Source organism: Cygnus atratus, chromosome 17 (assembly GCF_013377495.2).
Source record: "Cygnus atratus isolate AKBS03 ecotype Queensland, Australia chromosome 17, CAtr_DNAZoo_HiC_assembly, whole genome shotgun sequence".
Classification (NCBI taxonomy): Eukaryota; Metazoa; Chordata; class Aves; order Anseriformes; family Anatidae; genus Cygnus; species Cygnus atratus.
In genome coordinates, this window is record NC_066378.1 from 4,682,917 (window position 1) to 4,700,007 (window position 17,091).

Consider the following 17,091-nt stretch of genomic DNA (forward strand, 5'->3'; position numbering starts at 1 on the left):
GGAGAGAGGCGGGAGGGGCGGGGCTGAGGGGAGAGCGGCGGCGTGAGGGGAGCGGGCCCTGCCCTGAGGGGGTGGCGGGGGCGGGTGTACGGCTGGTCCCTGAGGGGAAGGGGGCTTGGGGACAAGGCTGGTCCCTGAAAGGAACTGGGGGGGCGACAAGGGTGTTCCGCAAGAGGAGGCATGGCTTGAGGATGGCGCTGTGCCAGGGGGAACTGAGTGTGAGGCTGTGGGGGCTCAGCTGCCTCAGGGTTGCTGCTGAGCGGGTAAGGGAGTGCTTGAGCCTGAACATGGGAGCACCGGAGATGTCAGGACAGGGGGTTTAATCGGCGAGGGGAGGCAGCGCTGCTCCTGCAGGTGAGGAGACGTTGGGCAGGGTAGTGCAGGCTTGGGTGTTGCTTGCTTGTATCGTAACACCACAGAGGGGATTTTGTGAAGATTATCTGGCTTCCGCACCCTTAGATGCATCTCTAGATAGATGCATATGTACAACATTACTGGGAAGTTGGTAATTATCTTTTTCTGACCGTGGTGGTAGGTGGGTAGTTTCACAGAGTGAATCAGTAGGAAAAGAATTCCAGAGTCTTGCTATTGTGTTTCCACATCCTCGGTGCTTTAGGACATGGTCCTCTCAGCTGACCTGATTACATTTGTGATTAATGATTGTTTGTTTTCCTGACCAGGACTCCGTGAAGTCTACAAAATCTTCATGTCACTGCTTTTTTCTTTTTCATGTCACCACAAACAGCAGCATCTTTATAAACTGAACAATATATAAGTACATATATAAGCTGAAGCTTGCTCTTTGCGTATCTTGTACCTTAGACATATAGAGAAAAGCCTGTTATTTTAAAAGATGTATAGTTTAAACAGAGATCCAGATGCACCCTTCACATGATACTAATAATATTAGCTGACTTAGTTGTTGGGATATACATATATCCTGAGCTAACATAATGGTAGGATTGGCAGGAAGTACAACCGCAAAAAAGGTGGGATAGATCTTGTCAGATGTTTTGTTACAGGCATTGCAAAAGCCACTGGCTTTGATGTCTAACTGTACCCTGCAGGTGGGCCTGACAGACAAGTTTCCCCAGAGGTGATTCAGGAGTGATTCAGAGGTTGAGGTATAGTTAAATAAAACACGCTTGTTTATAGTGTATTTTAATTGACATGGACTTAACTGATTAGTGATCTGGCCTGATCTAATCCTTCTTCCTGGCATTATAAGTAAATATGTGGACCTATAACTATTTTAGAATCACTTCTATTGTGTGATCTTTTCTATAGTGATTTTTTGTTATGTTTACATCTATTAATATATTATATCAAAAGATGATATAGACTGTACTCACTGAGGAATAAAACATACTTCCCAGAGGGTTGTGAGCTGAGCTAGACCTGTGCAAGTGTACCATGTCGAAGGGTGGGACAATAAAAGAGCTCCTTTAGCAAGTGAGAGAACAGAGGTCTTTGGGCTTGAGAACATTTGTTCAGGGAGTGCAGGGAGGAGTGAGAAATGTGAACTTCTTCTGTGATCAGATTAAGGGGAAAGAACATCTCCACAAATGCTGGAGATCTGGTGAGGGAACTTACGAAACAGCAGAGGTGAGCAATGGAGTCCATGTACATGAGCACAAAAGAAGCAGGTGGGGAATAAGGACTGTGAATCACTCAGGGAACAGTACTAAGGCAACAACAGAAATCTGGGTAAAGTATTGGCAAAAATACACAAAGCCGTGAGAGTACTAAGGAAGTCCACAAGATGAAGAAGGAAAACAAAACTAGGAAAAAGGCTTTCTTTCTCCAGAACTCTGGGAATGATTAATTCTCTCCTGAAAAGGAAAGATGAAAGCATATTAGCAATATATATGTATATATTTTCATCAGATCAATTCAGTATGCACCCTCCTGCTTAAACATATATACGTATATTTCTCCTGCTATAGAACTAGTTGTGTTAATCATGGCTGCTTTAGGGTAATTAAGAGATAATAGTCTAGCCTAAGTGTTAGGAAACAGAAATAAAACATTTTGTGTGAAACTGTTGTGCTAGAATGGAAATGAAGAGAGTCAAGAAAATTGAGAAAACCACAATTCTGTTCTGAATTCTTATGGGGGCATAGGCTTACTTTTTGTTTAACATTTCTCTGTAGATAAACCTTTATCAGATAAAAAAGAATAAAGTAAGAAGAACCCTTCAATATTCTGTAGAGAGGGAAGTTTGGTTGTTTGGACAATTTACTTAACTTTAGATACCCTTTTTTTAAGGTAGGTGTAATTCTTGCTTATCTCCCAAAGGCATATTGGTGACTGTTGAAACAGGAAAAGCACAATTTACTTCAGAAGCAGAGGCTTGCATTTCATCCTATGTCTGTTCATAATAAAGCAGAAAATGCACTGATATTTTCCATCTGTGGTTACAGATAGGACACTGTCCCTTTATTCTTTTCATACAAGGATATCCCATCTCTGACAGGTTTGTGTGATTTTGTTGTTGTTATTTTTTAAAAAATTTCATTTTATCCCTGTTGATGCCTAAAGCCTCTTTGTTATCTTCCAGAAGCACTGGTCACCACTGTGGAATTCCTGGTATGAGAAGGCAGAGCGTCGGGTAGAGAGTGGATCCTTGCAGCATTGCTGTAATCATGAAGGCAGTTCTCGTAATTGTCCTAATCATCTTCACTTTGCTGTCTTCAGGTAAGGTTGATGCAGAGAGGGAAAGAGAAAGGTGACCTCTGGATGAGTTACTAGGAGACAAACTCTAAAATAAGCTTTGGTTTTGTTTTCTGCTGTGCAAAGAAGTTGCAGCTACAACTGTGCCTGTGATTTCCATTTGACTGTATTTTTACTGTTTGATTGTTGGCAGATGGTGACTCTGTTAGTCTCAGTTTGATATACTAGTTTCTTTGCAATGCAGTGAAGATTTGTTTCCTTTGAGTAGGTGACATCTGCGTACTCGTTAGAGCTGTCAAAATCAATCAGTGTATTTTAAGCTTCTCCTGTCTTTAACTACAATGGGTTCTTTATGGAATCACTCTGAATTACTGTCAGACGTTATGCTTGAAGGAATAAAAACTTCAATGATCAATTTTATTTTTTCAATTCAATTTTATTTATTCCAAGCCTTTTTTATATATATTAACAGATTATTAGAAAACCAAATGCTTGAACATCTGGAAATGACAATGTTAGAGAAGTAGCAGTCTCTTCTATGCATTCAGTCCTGTTTTTAAGTATGTGGTATGGGATTCTGTCAAGTTACATAACTGCAGGCTGTTTTCATATGTAATAACTTTTTCCTACTTAAACGCATAGTGTCTTCTTGAGATGTATATGAATATATTTTAGAGTAGAAGGCATTTAATAGGAAGAATATAAAATAAGTCATAGCACATCTGAGATGGAAAAACTACAGAGCCTAAAGCAAAAGAAGTTTTGTTGAAATGTCTGCACTCCCTTAAAATGTAGCTTCATCTTCAGTTTACACCAAGCAAGCACCCAGCTTCCCCTGGAAAAGGAGCTTTCACCTTCTTCTCCACTTCTAATTGCACCTTCCTAACCCCTTATTTCTGCTATCACTACCTTTTTGGTTGGTTGGTTACTTAGTTTTCACCTGAAAAAAGATCAGACAACTGAATAGTCCAGTTCTGCTACAAATTTACAGAGCATTCCTGTGCAGGTCATTTAACCTCTTTGACATCCAGAAATGAAGATAATTCTTACTAACTTCCTGCTTGGAAGAGGTAGGATTGTGACAATTTTGTTGTTAATGTTTATTCAATACTCTGTTCAGCATATTACATGATTCTTCCTTCTCAATAACCAAATTTTCCTTAATTTCTAACTTTTGTGGTGGGTGTTATGGAAGCTAAACCTCTCTTTTGAGGGAAGTCCAACAAATTCGTTGTCATTGCTGAGGAAACGTTTAGGTCCTACAGATATTGACTTTTTTTATCCTACAGGGAAGAAATTTCGATGGTGCACCCTCTCTGACCTAGAACAGAGAAAGTGTGCTGAACTGTCCAAAGCACTTACAGCTGTGCTGCCCCTTGCTACCATCAACTCGTTTGCTAGGATTTCTTGCATCAGAGCCCAGAATACATATGACTGCATTGATAAAATCAGGGTAAGTTCACAGAGATTTTTAAAACTTATTTTGAGTCAAATCCTCTTTTGAAGAAGAAACTGGAAAACAGTTAATGGGAGAGTGAAATGATGGTATCTCACATATGACAAAGTACAAGGTAGCTTGTGAGGTAAGAATTCAAATCCATGAGCTTTCTACTAGACATACTGTTTTACCTCAGCTAATGTCCTTGCGTTTTCCAGGAAATAAGTAGAAAGCTGCTTGAAAATAAATGGACAAACCCAAACTAATAAATTAAAACCTACTCAGAGCATTCTTCTCGCTTGCAGGTTTTGGTTCTACTCTGACTATAATTAATATTTTCTCTTCCTTTCATTTCCTGCTACTTTTAACTCCCAAGTATATCTTTCCTGTAGTAAAGGGCAAAAGACTTTTTTTCATATGAAAATCCTTAATTTGAATAAAATTAGACATCAGGCCATTTGTAGGTGTAAGTTCTATATTAATACTGAAATGACATTTCCATAATGCTATATGCTTTGAAAAAAAATCACTGATGGAAAAGAAAGACAAGCATTTGCTGTAGAATATTTCCATTAGTGTATCTAAAATTTGATTGGGATAGAGAATTTCAGTTTCTCTTTTCATTCAATTCTAGTTGTTTCAATGGAGTCCATATCTGACCTGGAAAATAAAACACAGAAAAGCTTTGTTCAGGGAATCATTTAGTTCATGTTTTCATTCAGTCCTGTGACCCTTGTTAATAGGCTTCAGTTCTATTTTCAGATTGTTATTACAGCCAGAAGAAATCTGAGAAGGTTTTGAGGTTCTGGGGGAACTGTAGGAGGAAAAAGGGATTGCCTTTTTCTTCAGTTGGCATCAGAATTGTGTTTCTTGTTTGTTTGCTTGCTTGCTTGCTTGCTTGTTTTTAGTTTATTTATTTATTTATTTTGAATGGAAAGATCAAAGACGAGTCAAGAAAGGAAGTTACTGGAAAAGAACAGGTTTTTTTTGAAGGTAACAGCCTTAATTGCCAACATTTCACTATGCTTAATAGCAGGGATTCAATTAAAAACAAAGCAAATGCTTGTATATGTCAATGTCTTCAAGAGCAGAGTTCCTGCCTGAAAAGCTGCTCTGTTTGTTGCCCTGTAAACACACTTGTTTTGGGGGTTTTGCTCTTGTTTTAAAGGTGAATAAAGCAGATGCTGCCACCTTGGATGCAGGAGATGTTTACTCTGCTGTAAAGCTATATGGTTTGACAGTGGTGGCAAAGGAGATCTATGACCAAGGTAGGTTCACAAAGCAGGAGAATAAGCTGTACTTCTGATTTGGCTAATGAATTGCTGTGCAGGGAAAGGCAAAGCTTCTCAAGAATTATTGGGAAAAAAAAGTCTATACGTTTTGTTTACTTATGGGAGTAAGAAGGTGACTAATGACATATACCTTAGATTAGTATATGTAAAACACATAATGATGAATGAAATATCAGTGGTGCTTCGTATCTAGTAGCCTTTCTGCCTGTGGTACCATTGTGTCAACAACAAACTGTCTGTATCTACCCATGCTCACAGCACTGGTATTCTGGAATTCTACATCTCATGGGGAATAAGAAGGGTTTTATTCCATTCACGTTAGTTCTTACACCATTCTCTTTGTTTGTGTGATTGAATGTTTATTAGTGGTTCTTTAAGAGACCACTTTCTGTCATTAATTCATTCTCACCTCCTCACCATAAAGAGACAAGATGGTGAGTCTTGTCATATTAAGATTCCTCTTCATTCCTTGTACAGCTGAGCATTCCGTGCATTGACAGATTTATAAGGCGAGGATAAATAAGTGAGAGCCAAAATCAAGCATACAGGAGAAAATACTTGAGGGACATGACTAAGAGAGAAGCCAAATTACAGATGGATGTAGGAAGAGACTAAGAAGGACACAGTATGAGAACAGAAATGAGTTTTATTTTGGCTGAAGAACCATGAAATCATAATGGAAATGATATGTTTCAGTCTGGTAAGCACATTCTGAGGAGAAGACAGGAGTTCTTTCTGTTACAATACCTAAAACTGTGTGATACAAACATTCAAAATTCCTGAGAAGCAACTTTGCACTTTCATTGGATGGTGGAGCTGGATGATCTTGTGAATCTTTTCAACCAGATTTTTACATTCTTGCTTTGCACATCACTGTTATTGCTGAGTTTGTCGAAGTGCCATCTAGCCAGTATGCAGCCAAGTTCCTGGTATGAGTTCCTGTATTTCATATGCTTAAGATTTTTTTTTTTTCCTTTGCCATGTTTGGAGAGGTAACTGAACATCTGTACACAGATGGAAGCAGAATTGGGATTTTAGTTATTCCTGTTACATATTTTGTCCTAACACAGGAAATTGTGTTTTTGCTGTGGCTGTTGCCAAGCGAGGAACTTTGGATATCCAGAGGCTACGAGGTGTGCGCAGCTGCCACAATGGAGCCAGATGGACATCAGGCTGGAATATTCCACTTGGCTTTCTACTTGCAAGAAATGATCTTTCCTGGGATGAGGCACAACCTCTGAGCCAAGGTGGGTGACAGGAGCCATAGCTTTGTCCCTGCCCTCAGCAAGAGTGACTGAAATGGAGGCAGATGTGGCATGAACTGAGCTATGTGGAAACTTCAGGGTTTTGTTGACGAGATAAACTCTTGGAGTGTTTGTGAAACTGGCTCTTAGCTTCCTTCAGGACTCTTTCTAGTAATCTCTCAGAATGGCAGAGAATGTTACCAAAACAGGAAATCTTTGTTCTGTTTACAACAGGGAACAACGCTTTGCAATACCTAGCTGGCACAAAGATGATTTCAAACAAGCAAAATTTGATCACTCTGTTTCCAGCAAATATTTGAAATTCGAAGTTTAGGCAATGAAGCCACATTTCCTGAAGAGAAATTAATTTTAAAGCAGCACAGTCTTAATTACATCCATGATATGTTTGGCCCCTTTTCTTCTGTGTTTTTTTTTTTTTATTTGATTTTTTTTCCCCCTACATCTGCAGTAATCAGCAAGTATTTCAATGCAAGTTGCATCCCTGGGGTTGGTGTTGCTGCTCCTCAACTGTGTGCTCTCTGCCAAGGCCAAAAATCCTTTGTCAGAGACAAAAACCACTTCTGTGAGACAAGCAGCAATGAACCCTTCTATGACTCTGAGGGAGCCTTCAGGTAAGCTCTCTGTCACTTACACTGAATTTACCTTTGGGGAAAAAGTACTGGTAAGGGGGGGAAAAAGCAAGGTGACATGTTAATAGGGTGGCATTTGTCTTCCTGCAGGTGCTTGAAGAATGGAGTAGCAGATGTTGCCTTTTTAGATCATCTAACAATTATGAGAGCTACAGGTAATCTTAAAAAATCAGATTCCTTTTAACCTCTGACTGTGCTCTTTCCTGCATGGGGGTTTGGGGGATGTGCCTATATTTGTATTGTTTCTGGGAAAATTCAGTCCCTGCAAGCAGTTCAGTTGTATTTCGAGAGGGAAATGGAAAAGGAGACAAAGTGAGCAAGCAATGACTGCTCACAGAAGATTCGTAGAATGGGAGCAGACATAGAATAGGGACAGACATTTTTATGCAGGTGATTTCTTTAGCCTAAAGTCTCTGATGCAGCTGCTGGTTGATTTTACTGACTGTTAAGATTCCTTTTAACTTTTGGTGTATTGAGCTGCTAGAATGGACAGTTCCCATATACTCAAACTTAGTCAAGCTCTGTATCAACATCTTGGAAGGCTGTTGTAGTTGCAGAAGAGTATTTTTAAACAAACATGTTTAGAGAGCTACAGTTTTAAGAGTATTTTGGAGTAACTCTAGCTGAGGTTGTTCTCTCTGGTTAGAGAAGAGCATGTCAAAGACATCTTTCCAGGTGTGCTTGGTACACTGCTGCTAGCGTAATATTTGAGCAAACTCCTCTGAAAAAACTTTTACCTTTCATCTCTGTGGCTGCTGAAAAGCCATGTCTCACTTCATAGATTCACGAATGTCCTGTTGTTTTAGAGTCAGAACACCAGGAATATGAACTCCTTTGTCCTGATGGGACTACTGCTGAGCTGAGCGAATACAGCACCTGTAACTTGGGCAGGGGTCCTGGCCGTGGCATCATCACTCGCCGCAACTTCCAGAAGATCACCAACAAATTTCTTAGCATGATCCAAGTGAGTGGATATTATAAGCTATATATCTCTGTACTCAGGATTTTATTCCAGCTTTGTGTGGAGATCACCGCCCAGTTTGCCATCTTTCTCAAGAAATTTATGGTTAGCGTGAACAAAGCATTCAAAATTGGTTGTTCTGGGGAAGGATCCTGTACTGGCTTCTGGAGTGATGTCTTACTTCTCTCTAAAGTGTTCTTCTGTAGAAGGCTGTGAATAAATAAGTAAAAAAGGGGAAGATGCCTTAACAGACAAAATGGAAAATAGCTAATGATTTTCATACTGCTCTGGAACTTAGGTGAATTACGCAGCAGAGGGAGACACAGAAGTTCAAGCAGGGTTCACCTTTCTTTCTCTCTCTCTCACCTATTTGGACTTGAACTTGAAATGTGTACTATTTAAAGTATTTAAAATGCTCTTAAAATGGTCCAACAGACAGTGAATAATTCAACCCAGTGGGCTGATTTGTGCTGTCATGCAAACTCTAGCAGATAGTAAGAGTACAAAATCTTGTTCGTTTAGCGATCTTCATATATCTTTTCTCAGTTGACTTATTAACACATATCTTAGCTGTGTTCCCCATATGTAACAGTAGCTGTGCAGCAATGTTCCCAGTATACTTCTCAGTGCATTCTTCTCTTCCAGTACCATCAATCTGAACAAATCTACTTTGCATATAGTACTTTCCCACCGTAAAACACAAGGTATATTGCACCCCATTACTGCACGTATCTATCAGAAAGGTTTTCCACTCAGCCACACTGCCTTAGTTGCCCTTCTAGGGAAGAAAACATTGAGCACAGCCCAATAAATTTGAATAAGTAATATGGGAAAGACAAAATTCTTGAAAAGAAGTGAGTTGCAGGCCATATAATGCTTTTAAGGACTGTAACCGTCTACCCACTGTGGTAACCTGTGGGCTTTGTCCCAGTGTGATGGATATTAGAACCCTGAGTGCTGTGTTACAAACCATTGGTATGAAGGGACAGGAGGATGAGGCTGCCTGTCACTGAAAGGATGAATTTATTTTCTGCAATTAAGTGTTGTTCTTTTCCTAGCGCCTCTTTGGTCAAAAAGGAAGAGAAAGAGCCAGATTTGAACTCTTCAATTCATCAGCATTTGGGGGAAGGAACCTGCTCTTTCGGGATGACACTCAGCACCTGCAACTTCTCGAGGAGCAGCTAGAGATTGCCTATGTCCTTGGCCTGGATTATGTAGCTCTCCTTAAGGGACTAGGCCATGAAGGTAAGAAACCTTCTGGAGGATTGTACCTTTCTGTAAAGAAAGGGAAGAAAAAGTTATCTTTCCATGTTATTCTTCCCTGCCAGGCACAAGTGAATAGACTAAAACATCTCCTCAATGAAGATCAGATTGGTGTATGGTTGACATGATCTCGTTGTGCTCCTTCCTTCTAATGCAGGGAGCTCTTTGGACAACAGTGTTGTGCGCTGGTGCTGCATCAGCAATGCTGAGCTTCGCAAATGTGAGGAGTGGGCACTGAGCATCAAATCTGACCCGTTAGTCTGTGTCCAGGCAACTTCTATGACCAACTGCATTGAAATGATCAAGGTAGGAGAGATCCTCTGGTCAGAGTATGTGATAAGGCCATACAGGGTACGTATGTCCTTGTTTAATCTGAACAGGAGGAAAGAATGCTTGTACACTAGAGGCACCAGTGGGAAGGAGAGGGAATTTATGCAGGGGAATTTCCAGCCAGTGGGGAAGTGCAGCTGCTTGCTTACACAATTCATGCAAGTCCTGTTTGTGTTATTTTCTGTAATGCTGTTGGCAGAGTAGTGAGGCTGATGCAGTTACCCTGGATGCGACACATGTCTACATTGCAGGGAGATGTGGACTGGTGCCTGTAGCTGCAGAATGTTATGGTAAGTTCTTGTGTGACCTTAGCAAGAAGGGAGCAAATCAAAAAAGCACCATAAAAATATAGTTAAATTTCAACAATTTGTGATGGTTTATGATGAAAGCAGGAATCAATACACACGTTCAAGGACTTTACCCAGCTCTTCCACTAACTGGCTGTAGCATTTTGTCTGGTTTTATATCTATTCTATAAAAGGGGCAGAGATGCTGATGTGGTTCAAGAAGATTGCAAGGTTATAAAGCTTTTTGGTGGTGTGCTGTCATGTAATAGGAATGTCAGCAGTCACAAGATCCTTAATGGTTGTCTCCCCTCTCTAGAGCAGAGGTGTGGCCCAGCTGCTGAGAGCACAGAGGAAATGAGGAAATTTCATCTGAAGCCCAAAGGTAATGTGAGAACTTTAGGAAGATGAAAGGTTTCAATTTTCCTGAGGCTCCCTGTAGGAATTATGTTGGAATGTATTTGCATGTTCATTTCGGAAATAAATTGCTTTGCACGTTCAGTAGGAGCTTTACATACAATGCAGGGCTAGCAGGGCAAGAGCTCTGTGGCTTAGCAAAGAATGCAGATGATCTACCATAAAGTGAAAATAACATGACACGATGAGGGAGGGAAGATGGGGGTGAGGGGGTGTCTACGTGTCTGGAATACTTCATTGCCTTCATATAACTTGTTGCTGTCATTGTTTTACAGCACTGTCACCTGTTTATGCTGTAGCCCTAGCTAAGAAAAATGCCAAACAGATTAACATCCATAACCTTCGAGGAAGGCGATCATGCCACAGCCACGTGTATAGTCCTGGAGGATGGTTACTTCTGTCCAGATATACAGTGGGAGCTCTGAAGAATGTTGCTGAGAGCTGTGACATTGGGTCTGGTAAGGGCTGCTCTGGTGTATCTGTTGAGTAGACCAGGGAAGTCTGAAACCCAAAATTTGGGAGTAAAAAGGAAATGGGCCCATGAGGACAGAGAAGAAGGACTTTGTTCTTGCATATCACTGAAGATAATCATCTTTGCTCTGAAGTGTTCTTGTACAGAGCTCTTTAGTAGTGGATTTCTCTTAGACTACGTGATATTCCTTAGTAAGTGATGCACCATAAACAATAGTTGTATCAATGTCTACATGCAAAAAGGGAGGATAATCAGCAGACACCCCTAGAGCTCAGTGTGTCTGTCTGATGAAAGTCAGTCAGTTTCTTTGTCTCTTTTGATTAAATCATCTGGTCGACTAACTCAAGTCGGTTTGTCTGTGTTTTGGATGTAAAAAGTTATGGGTTAGGTTTATCTTAATGGTATCGAATGCTGTTGTAATAGAAACTCTTCTTCCCCTTATGCTTTTAACACACTGCCTTGTGTCTTGATCCTGCTGTCTTGTGCTCAGCTTTGATTATCCGTGTGGGTGCTCCAAAACCTGCAGGATGATGGTCTCCTCTCTCTGTCCTTCAAGCTACAGGAAAAATGTGCTGTTCTTCAAGTTGCTAATTAATGCTTCCAAGAGTTAAGTATGAATAGGGATGTTGCCACCTCCTTTACGATCTAGTTAACAGCCTCTTATTCCACAGCTTCTTTTGCTTTCTTGGGTTGCTTAGTTCTAATATTTTGCCACTTTACCCAAGAAAAAGTAAAAATTGCTGGGATTTGGCCAGCAAGTGATGATTGCACTCTCAGAAGGTGTTGAAGCAGTTCCTGTCATGTGATTCTTCATACTATTTAGGTCTCTTCTTACCCGTTATTAGATTGGAATCCAATTCCTTTTTTTTTTTTTTTCTCCATGGAAGAAGAGGCTGTGGAATACCTTGCCCTAATCTCACCTAAGTTTTCTCTATTCAGCTTACCAGAATTACTTTTGGAAGGGCTGCATGCCAGGAGCAGATGGAAACCTGTGTAAAGTATGTGTTGGAGACAGTGAGGTGGAAGGAGCTCGAGTATCTAGCAGATGCACTGCAAGTCACAACGAACGTTACTATGGCAATATGGGAGCTCTCAGGTAACCCTCTTCTTCTGAATAAGAAAGGCAGAGCAATAGACAGAAATGGCTTATTATTTTGATGGTGGTTTTCTTAGGATTTTTTTATTTTTATTTTTTTTATTAGCAAATGTCTGTATTAGTATGGCTAGCGTGTATTTTGTTTTGGCTGCAGTTTCTATGGCTTGTGATTTTAAAACAGTCATGACACCATTTCCAGAGCAAGACACTGCTTCCAAAGATGTAAGGTATCTTGTAATGGCTGTCTCTGATAACTTTTTTTTTTTTTCTTTTCCCTGCACTAGGTGCTTAGTTGGCAATCCCAGTGGAAGAAGCTTTGGAGATGTAGCTTTTCTGGAGCATTCAAACCTACTCCGGAACATAGAGAGTGAGATGCAGATATTCTCATGTCATTTGAGATTGTTTGTTAGCATTAGTTACTTCCCACACTGTGACTATGACTCCTGATCAGCTTTTACAGGTTTAATCTAGGTCCATGAAGTTGTGTTTGTGACTGGAAAATTGCAAGAACTTTCCTGCCTGTACATGTTGCAGTAAAGCTCAAAATTCAGGTAGTGTTCTGTTTCAGAGAGGAAAGAGGAGGAATCATTGAGTGCAGAGATCAAGATGTGTGTTGGGGGTGGGAGAGGAAATCATCTTTGGAGTCTGCACTAGTTTTTGAAAAACTCAAAGCTTCGAAAAGTAAGCAACTGTTCCCACCACATCTTCATCCATAGGCATCTACAGTGCATATACTCATTGTTTGTAGTCATTCTCAAGAATGAAAATAGCAAATAGAGAGATACCATGGGCTATTTGTGCTGGGAGATGTTCTACAACTTCATTGTGACATGGTAACTTCCTCATGTTGTTTCACAGGCACTTATGGAATAAACAGTCCAGATAGCTTAGTAGGTAAAAATACAGCAAGCTGTTTTGTCTTTCAGTTTCTAAAACAATATTGTTACTATAGTGTGAAATGGTTAATTTCTTCTGGGAAATACTGATCTTTGCAACAGTCGAGCTACTGGATTTTGTTGATCAAAGTGGTTTTGGTTACAGTAGCTGAAATCCTTCCAATCTCTTAAATTACTCCTACTGGTCTAACAGCCAATGTGCTACCTTTTCATAGAGATGAGAATAAAGGGAATCCCCATTTTATTCAGTCTGATAAAATACACTGAAATTCAACTTTAAGCAATCTCACTAGCAGGAGAAGAGACCCTTCTAGGAAAGAAATCTCTCTAAAATCAAGCAGAGGAATAAGAACCTGGAAATGCACAGGAGTTCATGCAGCAATGAACAGTTTATTTTGGGAAGCAAAGACACGCAGGCCAAATTGCTTTGTTTTCAGGAAGTGATCTGATTACAGATGAAAAGGAAGCATGATGAGCTGTTTGTATGCCTTCATTTTACTCTAGTTTTTATAAGATAGGTGCAGCTTCAGTTCACTAACCTGTTTCCTCAGTGAAAACACTGAGCTGCTCCTTATGCACTCTCAATAAATGAACGTGTAGGATGCTGCATATTTGTGAACATATTCACTCAATTTCTTCCTCTAAATTTTTAAAACTGCATGAGAGTCACACTGTCTCCTGCTTTTGTTTTTCAAAATGATTTTCTTTCACTTCATCTTCTTTTCAGATCTGGATAGCTCTGGTTGGGCTAAAGGTTATACCCCTATTGACTTTGAACTCTTGTGTCCGGATGGAACGCGTGCTGCAGTCACAGAATGGGCAGGCTGCAACCTTGGCCCTATTCCCCCCAGCACAGTCATGACTCGGCCAGTCACTGTCACTAAAATCTATGACTTCCTAATGAAATCCCAGGTAAGGCAGATAATGGGGAAAAAGTTAGTATGTTATCACTTTTTATGTGCAACTTCTGAAAACCTTTTCAAGATCAAGAACTTTATATACTAAATATATAGTGTCTTCAGGTCTGATATGAAATAATTAAAAATTTTCATAGAAGGTTGAGAAAATAATTATTTGGATTCTCTAAAGGGCACCAGTTGCCATTCTGAAATAACCGTACTTTTGCTGAGAAATAAGCCACTACAGAACTGCATCTTTTTGAAGTAATAATGGATAGTGCTAGGTGAAAGTACATTTTTTTTTTTCTCTAGATTCTGCTGTAAAACTGATGGCCACTAACTTAACCTTGTTATTTATAATCCAATTTGCAGAACTTATTTCTTTTCTGTTTAGGAATTTTTGGGAACCAAGCTGGATTCTGAATTCCATCTTTTTCAGTCACAGAAGTATGGTGAAAGTGATCTGCTTTTCAAAGACACTACTCAGTACCTTGTTCGCGCAAGTCACATGAGCTATCAGGAAATTCTTGGAGTGCCTTTCTTTCAGCTGGCAGAATCAGTGTTTAATTGTACACCTGCAGGTAAAGTCTAGTTCTTCGTTCTGAGACAAAAATGCAAAGCAGGAGATCTTCTGTGCATAGATATTGCCCTTTTGTTTACTTTGAACAGAGAGGTACATTCCACATAAGCCTGTTAGTAAAAGGAGTACAGTGTTTGGAGCTCCTTTAGAGCCTCTTACAACCCCCATTCATAAGCACTGAAACTGGAGCTCTGCAGGAATGGAATAAACAGTACACGTTAGAGCAAATACAAGGTTACTGCTGTAAGATTGCTTTACTCCCACTGATTATTTTTTTCCCTTCTACTCCAATGATCAGCTTTGGGATAAGGGAATATAATGTTCATTTGGGTGTGACAAGCTTGGGAAAAAGATAAGAATTCTTATATTTAACTCTTAAATTAACCTCAAAGTAAGCCAAATAATTTCAGTTTTAAAGAGTGCACTAAAAAGCACTCTAAAGAACTCAATATTAAAACCTTTATATTCTTATGGACAGCTTTTTCATTATTTTCTTGTATGAAGTGTACATTTAGCTGTCACTAAAACTGACCCTACCTGTAAGTCAGGGTCAAGCTGTTTTGGGATCTGAAAATCTGTACTGAAGTAAATAAAGATTATGCAGTGAATTAGACGTCTGCAAGTCTAGAAGTTGTTAAAGAACTGAAATTCAAAAAGGGAATTTGACATCTGTTCTGTTCCAGTGAATAGTAGCTGGAGAACTTGTAATTTTCGCAGCTGACAGCATCTTTAAGTACGTGTTCTCTTACTGGTTTGTAGGCATTTTAGACTTTTGCAAACAGGACATCTGTACATCCTCATCAAATTGATGGCTAATAAGACTTTGCAAGGCACCTACCACCACCAATGCTGAAAACAAGGAAATACAGAAGTCCAGCCTATCCAAAGCAATCAGTAAGGAAACTGTCACTTCTAGAAACCTAAGCTGAATACCGTTTTGTTATCATCTTTAGTTTTTAAAAAAAGCATATTTTATGTTTATGATCATGTAATACTACTCATATGTCATCGTGTCATCCTTTTCTTGTTTGGAGCATGGCATGATGTGGAACAGCACACACCAGTCTGCCTAACCCACAGCACAGAACTGGGATCAGCAATTCTGAGCAACTACTATAGAGGATTCAGCATTTTTGTGGGAAGAGAGGGTCAATGCAATGGACTAAAATACAAGCTGTCATGAAGGGCACAGGTTAGTGGGTAGCAGTTTGCATAGCTTTTCCTATTATATCTTTTAAAAACTGTTTTAATGAAAAAAAAACAACTGATATTTTGGTAGTTGCAACATTAACCTATATTTGTGATTTTGTTTGCAGTCTGTGTTGAATATGCATATGTATCATGCATCATGTATACAATTGTTATCAGAAGCAGAAGTCTTTTCTACTTTTAATTGGGAAGACTGTATTTGCTTTTTTAACCATGGGTTTATACTGGTAAATCAAAATATTTGTCTCTCAAATTAATGTATTCAGACATCTAAGAGCCAGCAGAACTGGATTCTTGCAGCCTTAAGGTGAAGGAAAACAATGGATATACATCCTTCTCAGAAGCATCAACCATTACATTGTATTTTGACACTTAAGTGTCTAAACATGAATTATTAATTAAACCAAACATTGTTTTTACAAGCAGAAACTATCTGAACATATGAAGTCTTCTGCCCACAGTGCACCATGTTTTTGTTTTGCCTGGATAAAAGATTTTGTGTGGATGGCTACTCAGGGGCAGGGCTCATTTTAGTTTGCAACAACAGTGTTATTAGCTTCTATTTTCATGCTGCCAAGTGATTTTAATTAAAATAAATAAAATGAAAAACAACACCAAAACCCATCAGAAACACAACTTTCACCCCAAACACTCCCATCCTTGTTACATAATGCAGTTGCATTTACCACAGCTACCAATAAATGGAATGGAAATAGTGAAGACAGGTCAGCTGCAGTAGAGAAAGTAAATGTATTTGCCATACAAAGCTTAAAGCACAACAGCAGCAACAGAAAAACAATAAAACTCCTCAACACACCAAAACTAATCACCAGGAACCAAAACTACTCAGATGTAAAATTTACTGCTAAAACTACCTTCTTTTAAACAGTTAGTTTTGTGCCAATGTTGTCTTTCCCTTATTCGATTCACACTAGTTTCTCTCATTCCTCTTTTCCCTTCCCTAGGAAAAAATTAATTGCACTCCCAGCACCAGTAAGGGTTTTTGATTCTGTGCTAAGATGCACAGAATCTAGACTGTTTATTTACCTCATTTGTCACATCATTTGGCATTGATTGAGCCAATAGCAGAGAGTGGATGCAAATCCAAACTCATCTATCTACCTTTCAGGAAGAAAGTTGAGAAGACGAGTGTAGGCAAGTCCCAGTATGGTAGCAGAGCAAAATCTTCACATACAGCGTTGCTGACAGCAAACTGTAGCCTTGAAGTGGGGGAACAGCAGGGGCCTAGTTTAAGTCTTGATGCGCTTACTCCCTTTCTTTACTGGAGCTTACATGCCATCTGCAGGACTCAGGTAACCCTGCACTTTCAGAAAGACGAGAATAGGGTGAAGTTTTTAGCTTTGTCAAGAACAATGCAGCTGAATGT

General features: G+C 39.6%; 1 protein-coding gene across 5 annotated transcripts; it reads left to right on the forward strand.

Moving 5' to 3' along the window:
* The first annotated feature begins 26 nt into the window (after positions 1-26).
* LOC118252931 (melanotransferrin-like) lies at positions 27-16,133 on the forward strand. 5 transcript variants are annotated; one of them, XR_007708946.1, is made up of 19 exons: positions 2,428-2,476; positions 2,561-2,697; positions 3,963-4,126; positions 5,280-5,379; positions 6,474-6,650; positions 7,117-7,279; positions 7,388-7,452; positions 8,104-8,261; positions 9,317-9,503; positions 9,679-9,827; positions 10,051-10,141; positions 10,455-10,520; positions 10,828-11,010; positions 11,964-12,120; positions 12,405-12,487; positions 13,744-13,928; positions 14,310-14,496; positions 15,255-15,389; positions 15,530-16,133. XR_007708946.1 is itself a non-coding variant. In XM_035556759.2 (18 exons), exons 2-18 carry the CDS (start codon positions 2,646-2,648, stop codon positions 15,302-15,304), a joined length of 2,217 nt encoding a protein of 738 aa, XP_035412652.1. In that variant the 5' UTR covers positions 27-354; positions 2,561-2,645; the 3' UTR covers positions 15,305-16,133. The 5 variants fall into 5 exon arrangements, 4 of the variants coding, with proteins under 4 accessions (XP_035412652.1, XP_035412654.1, XP_035412656.1 ...); XM_035556759.2 differs by lacking the exon at positions 2,428-2,476 and adding an exon at positions 27-354 and having other exon boundaries at positions 15,255-16,133; XM_035556761.2 differs by lacking the exon at positions 2,428-2,476 and adding an exon at positions 87-354 and having other exon boundaries at positions 2,564-2,697; positions 15,255-16,133.
* Positions 16,134-17,091: the final 958 nt, after the last annotated feature.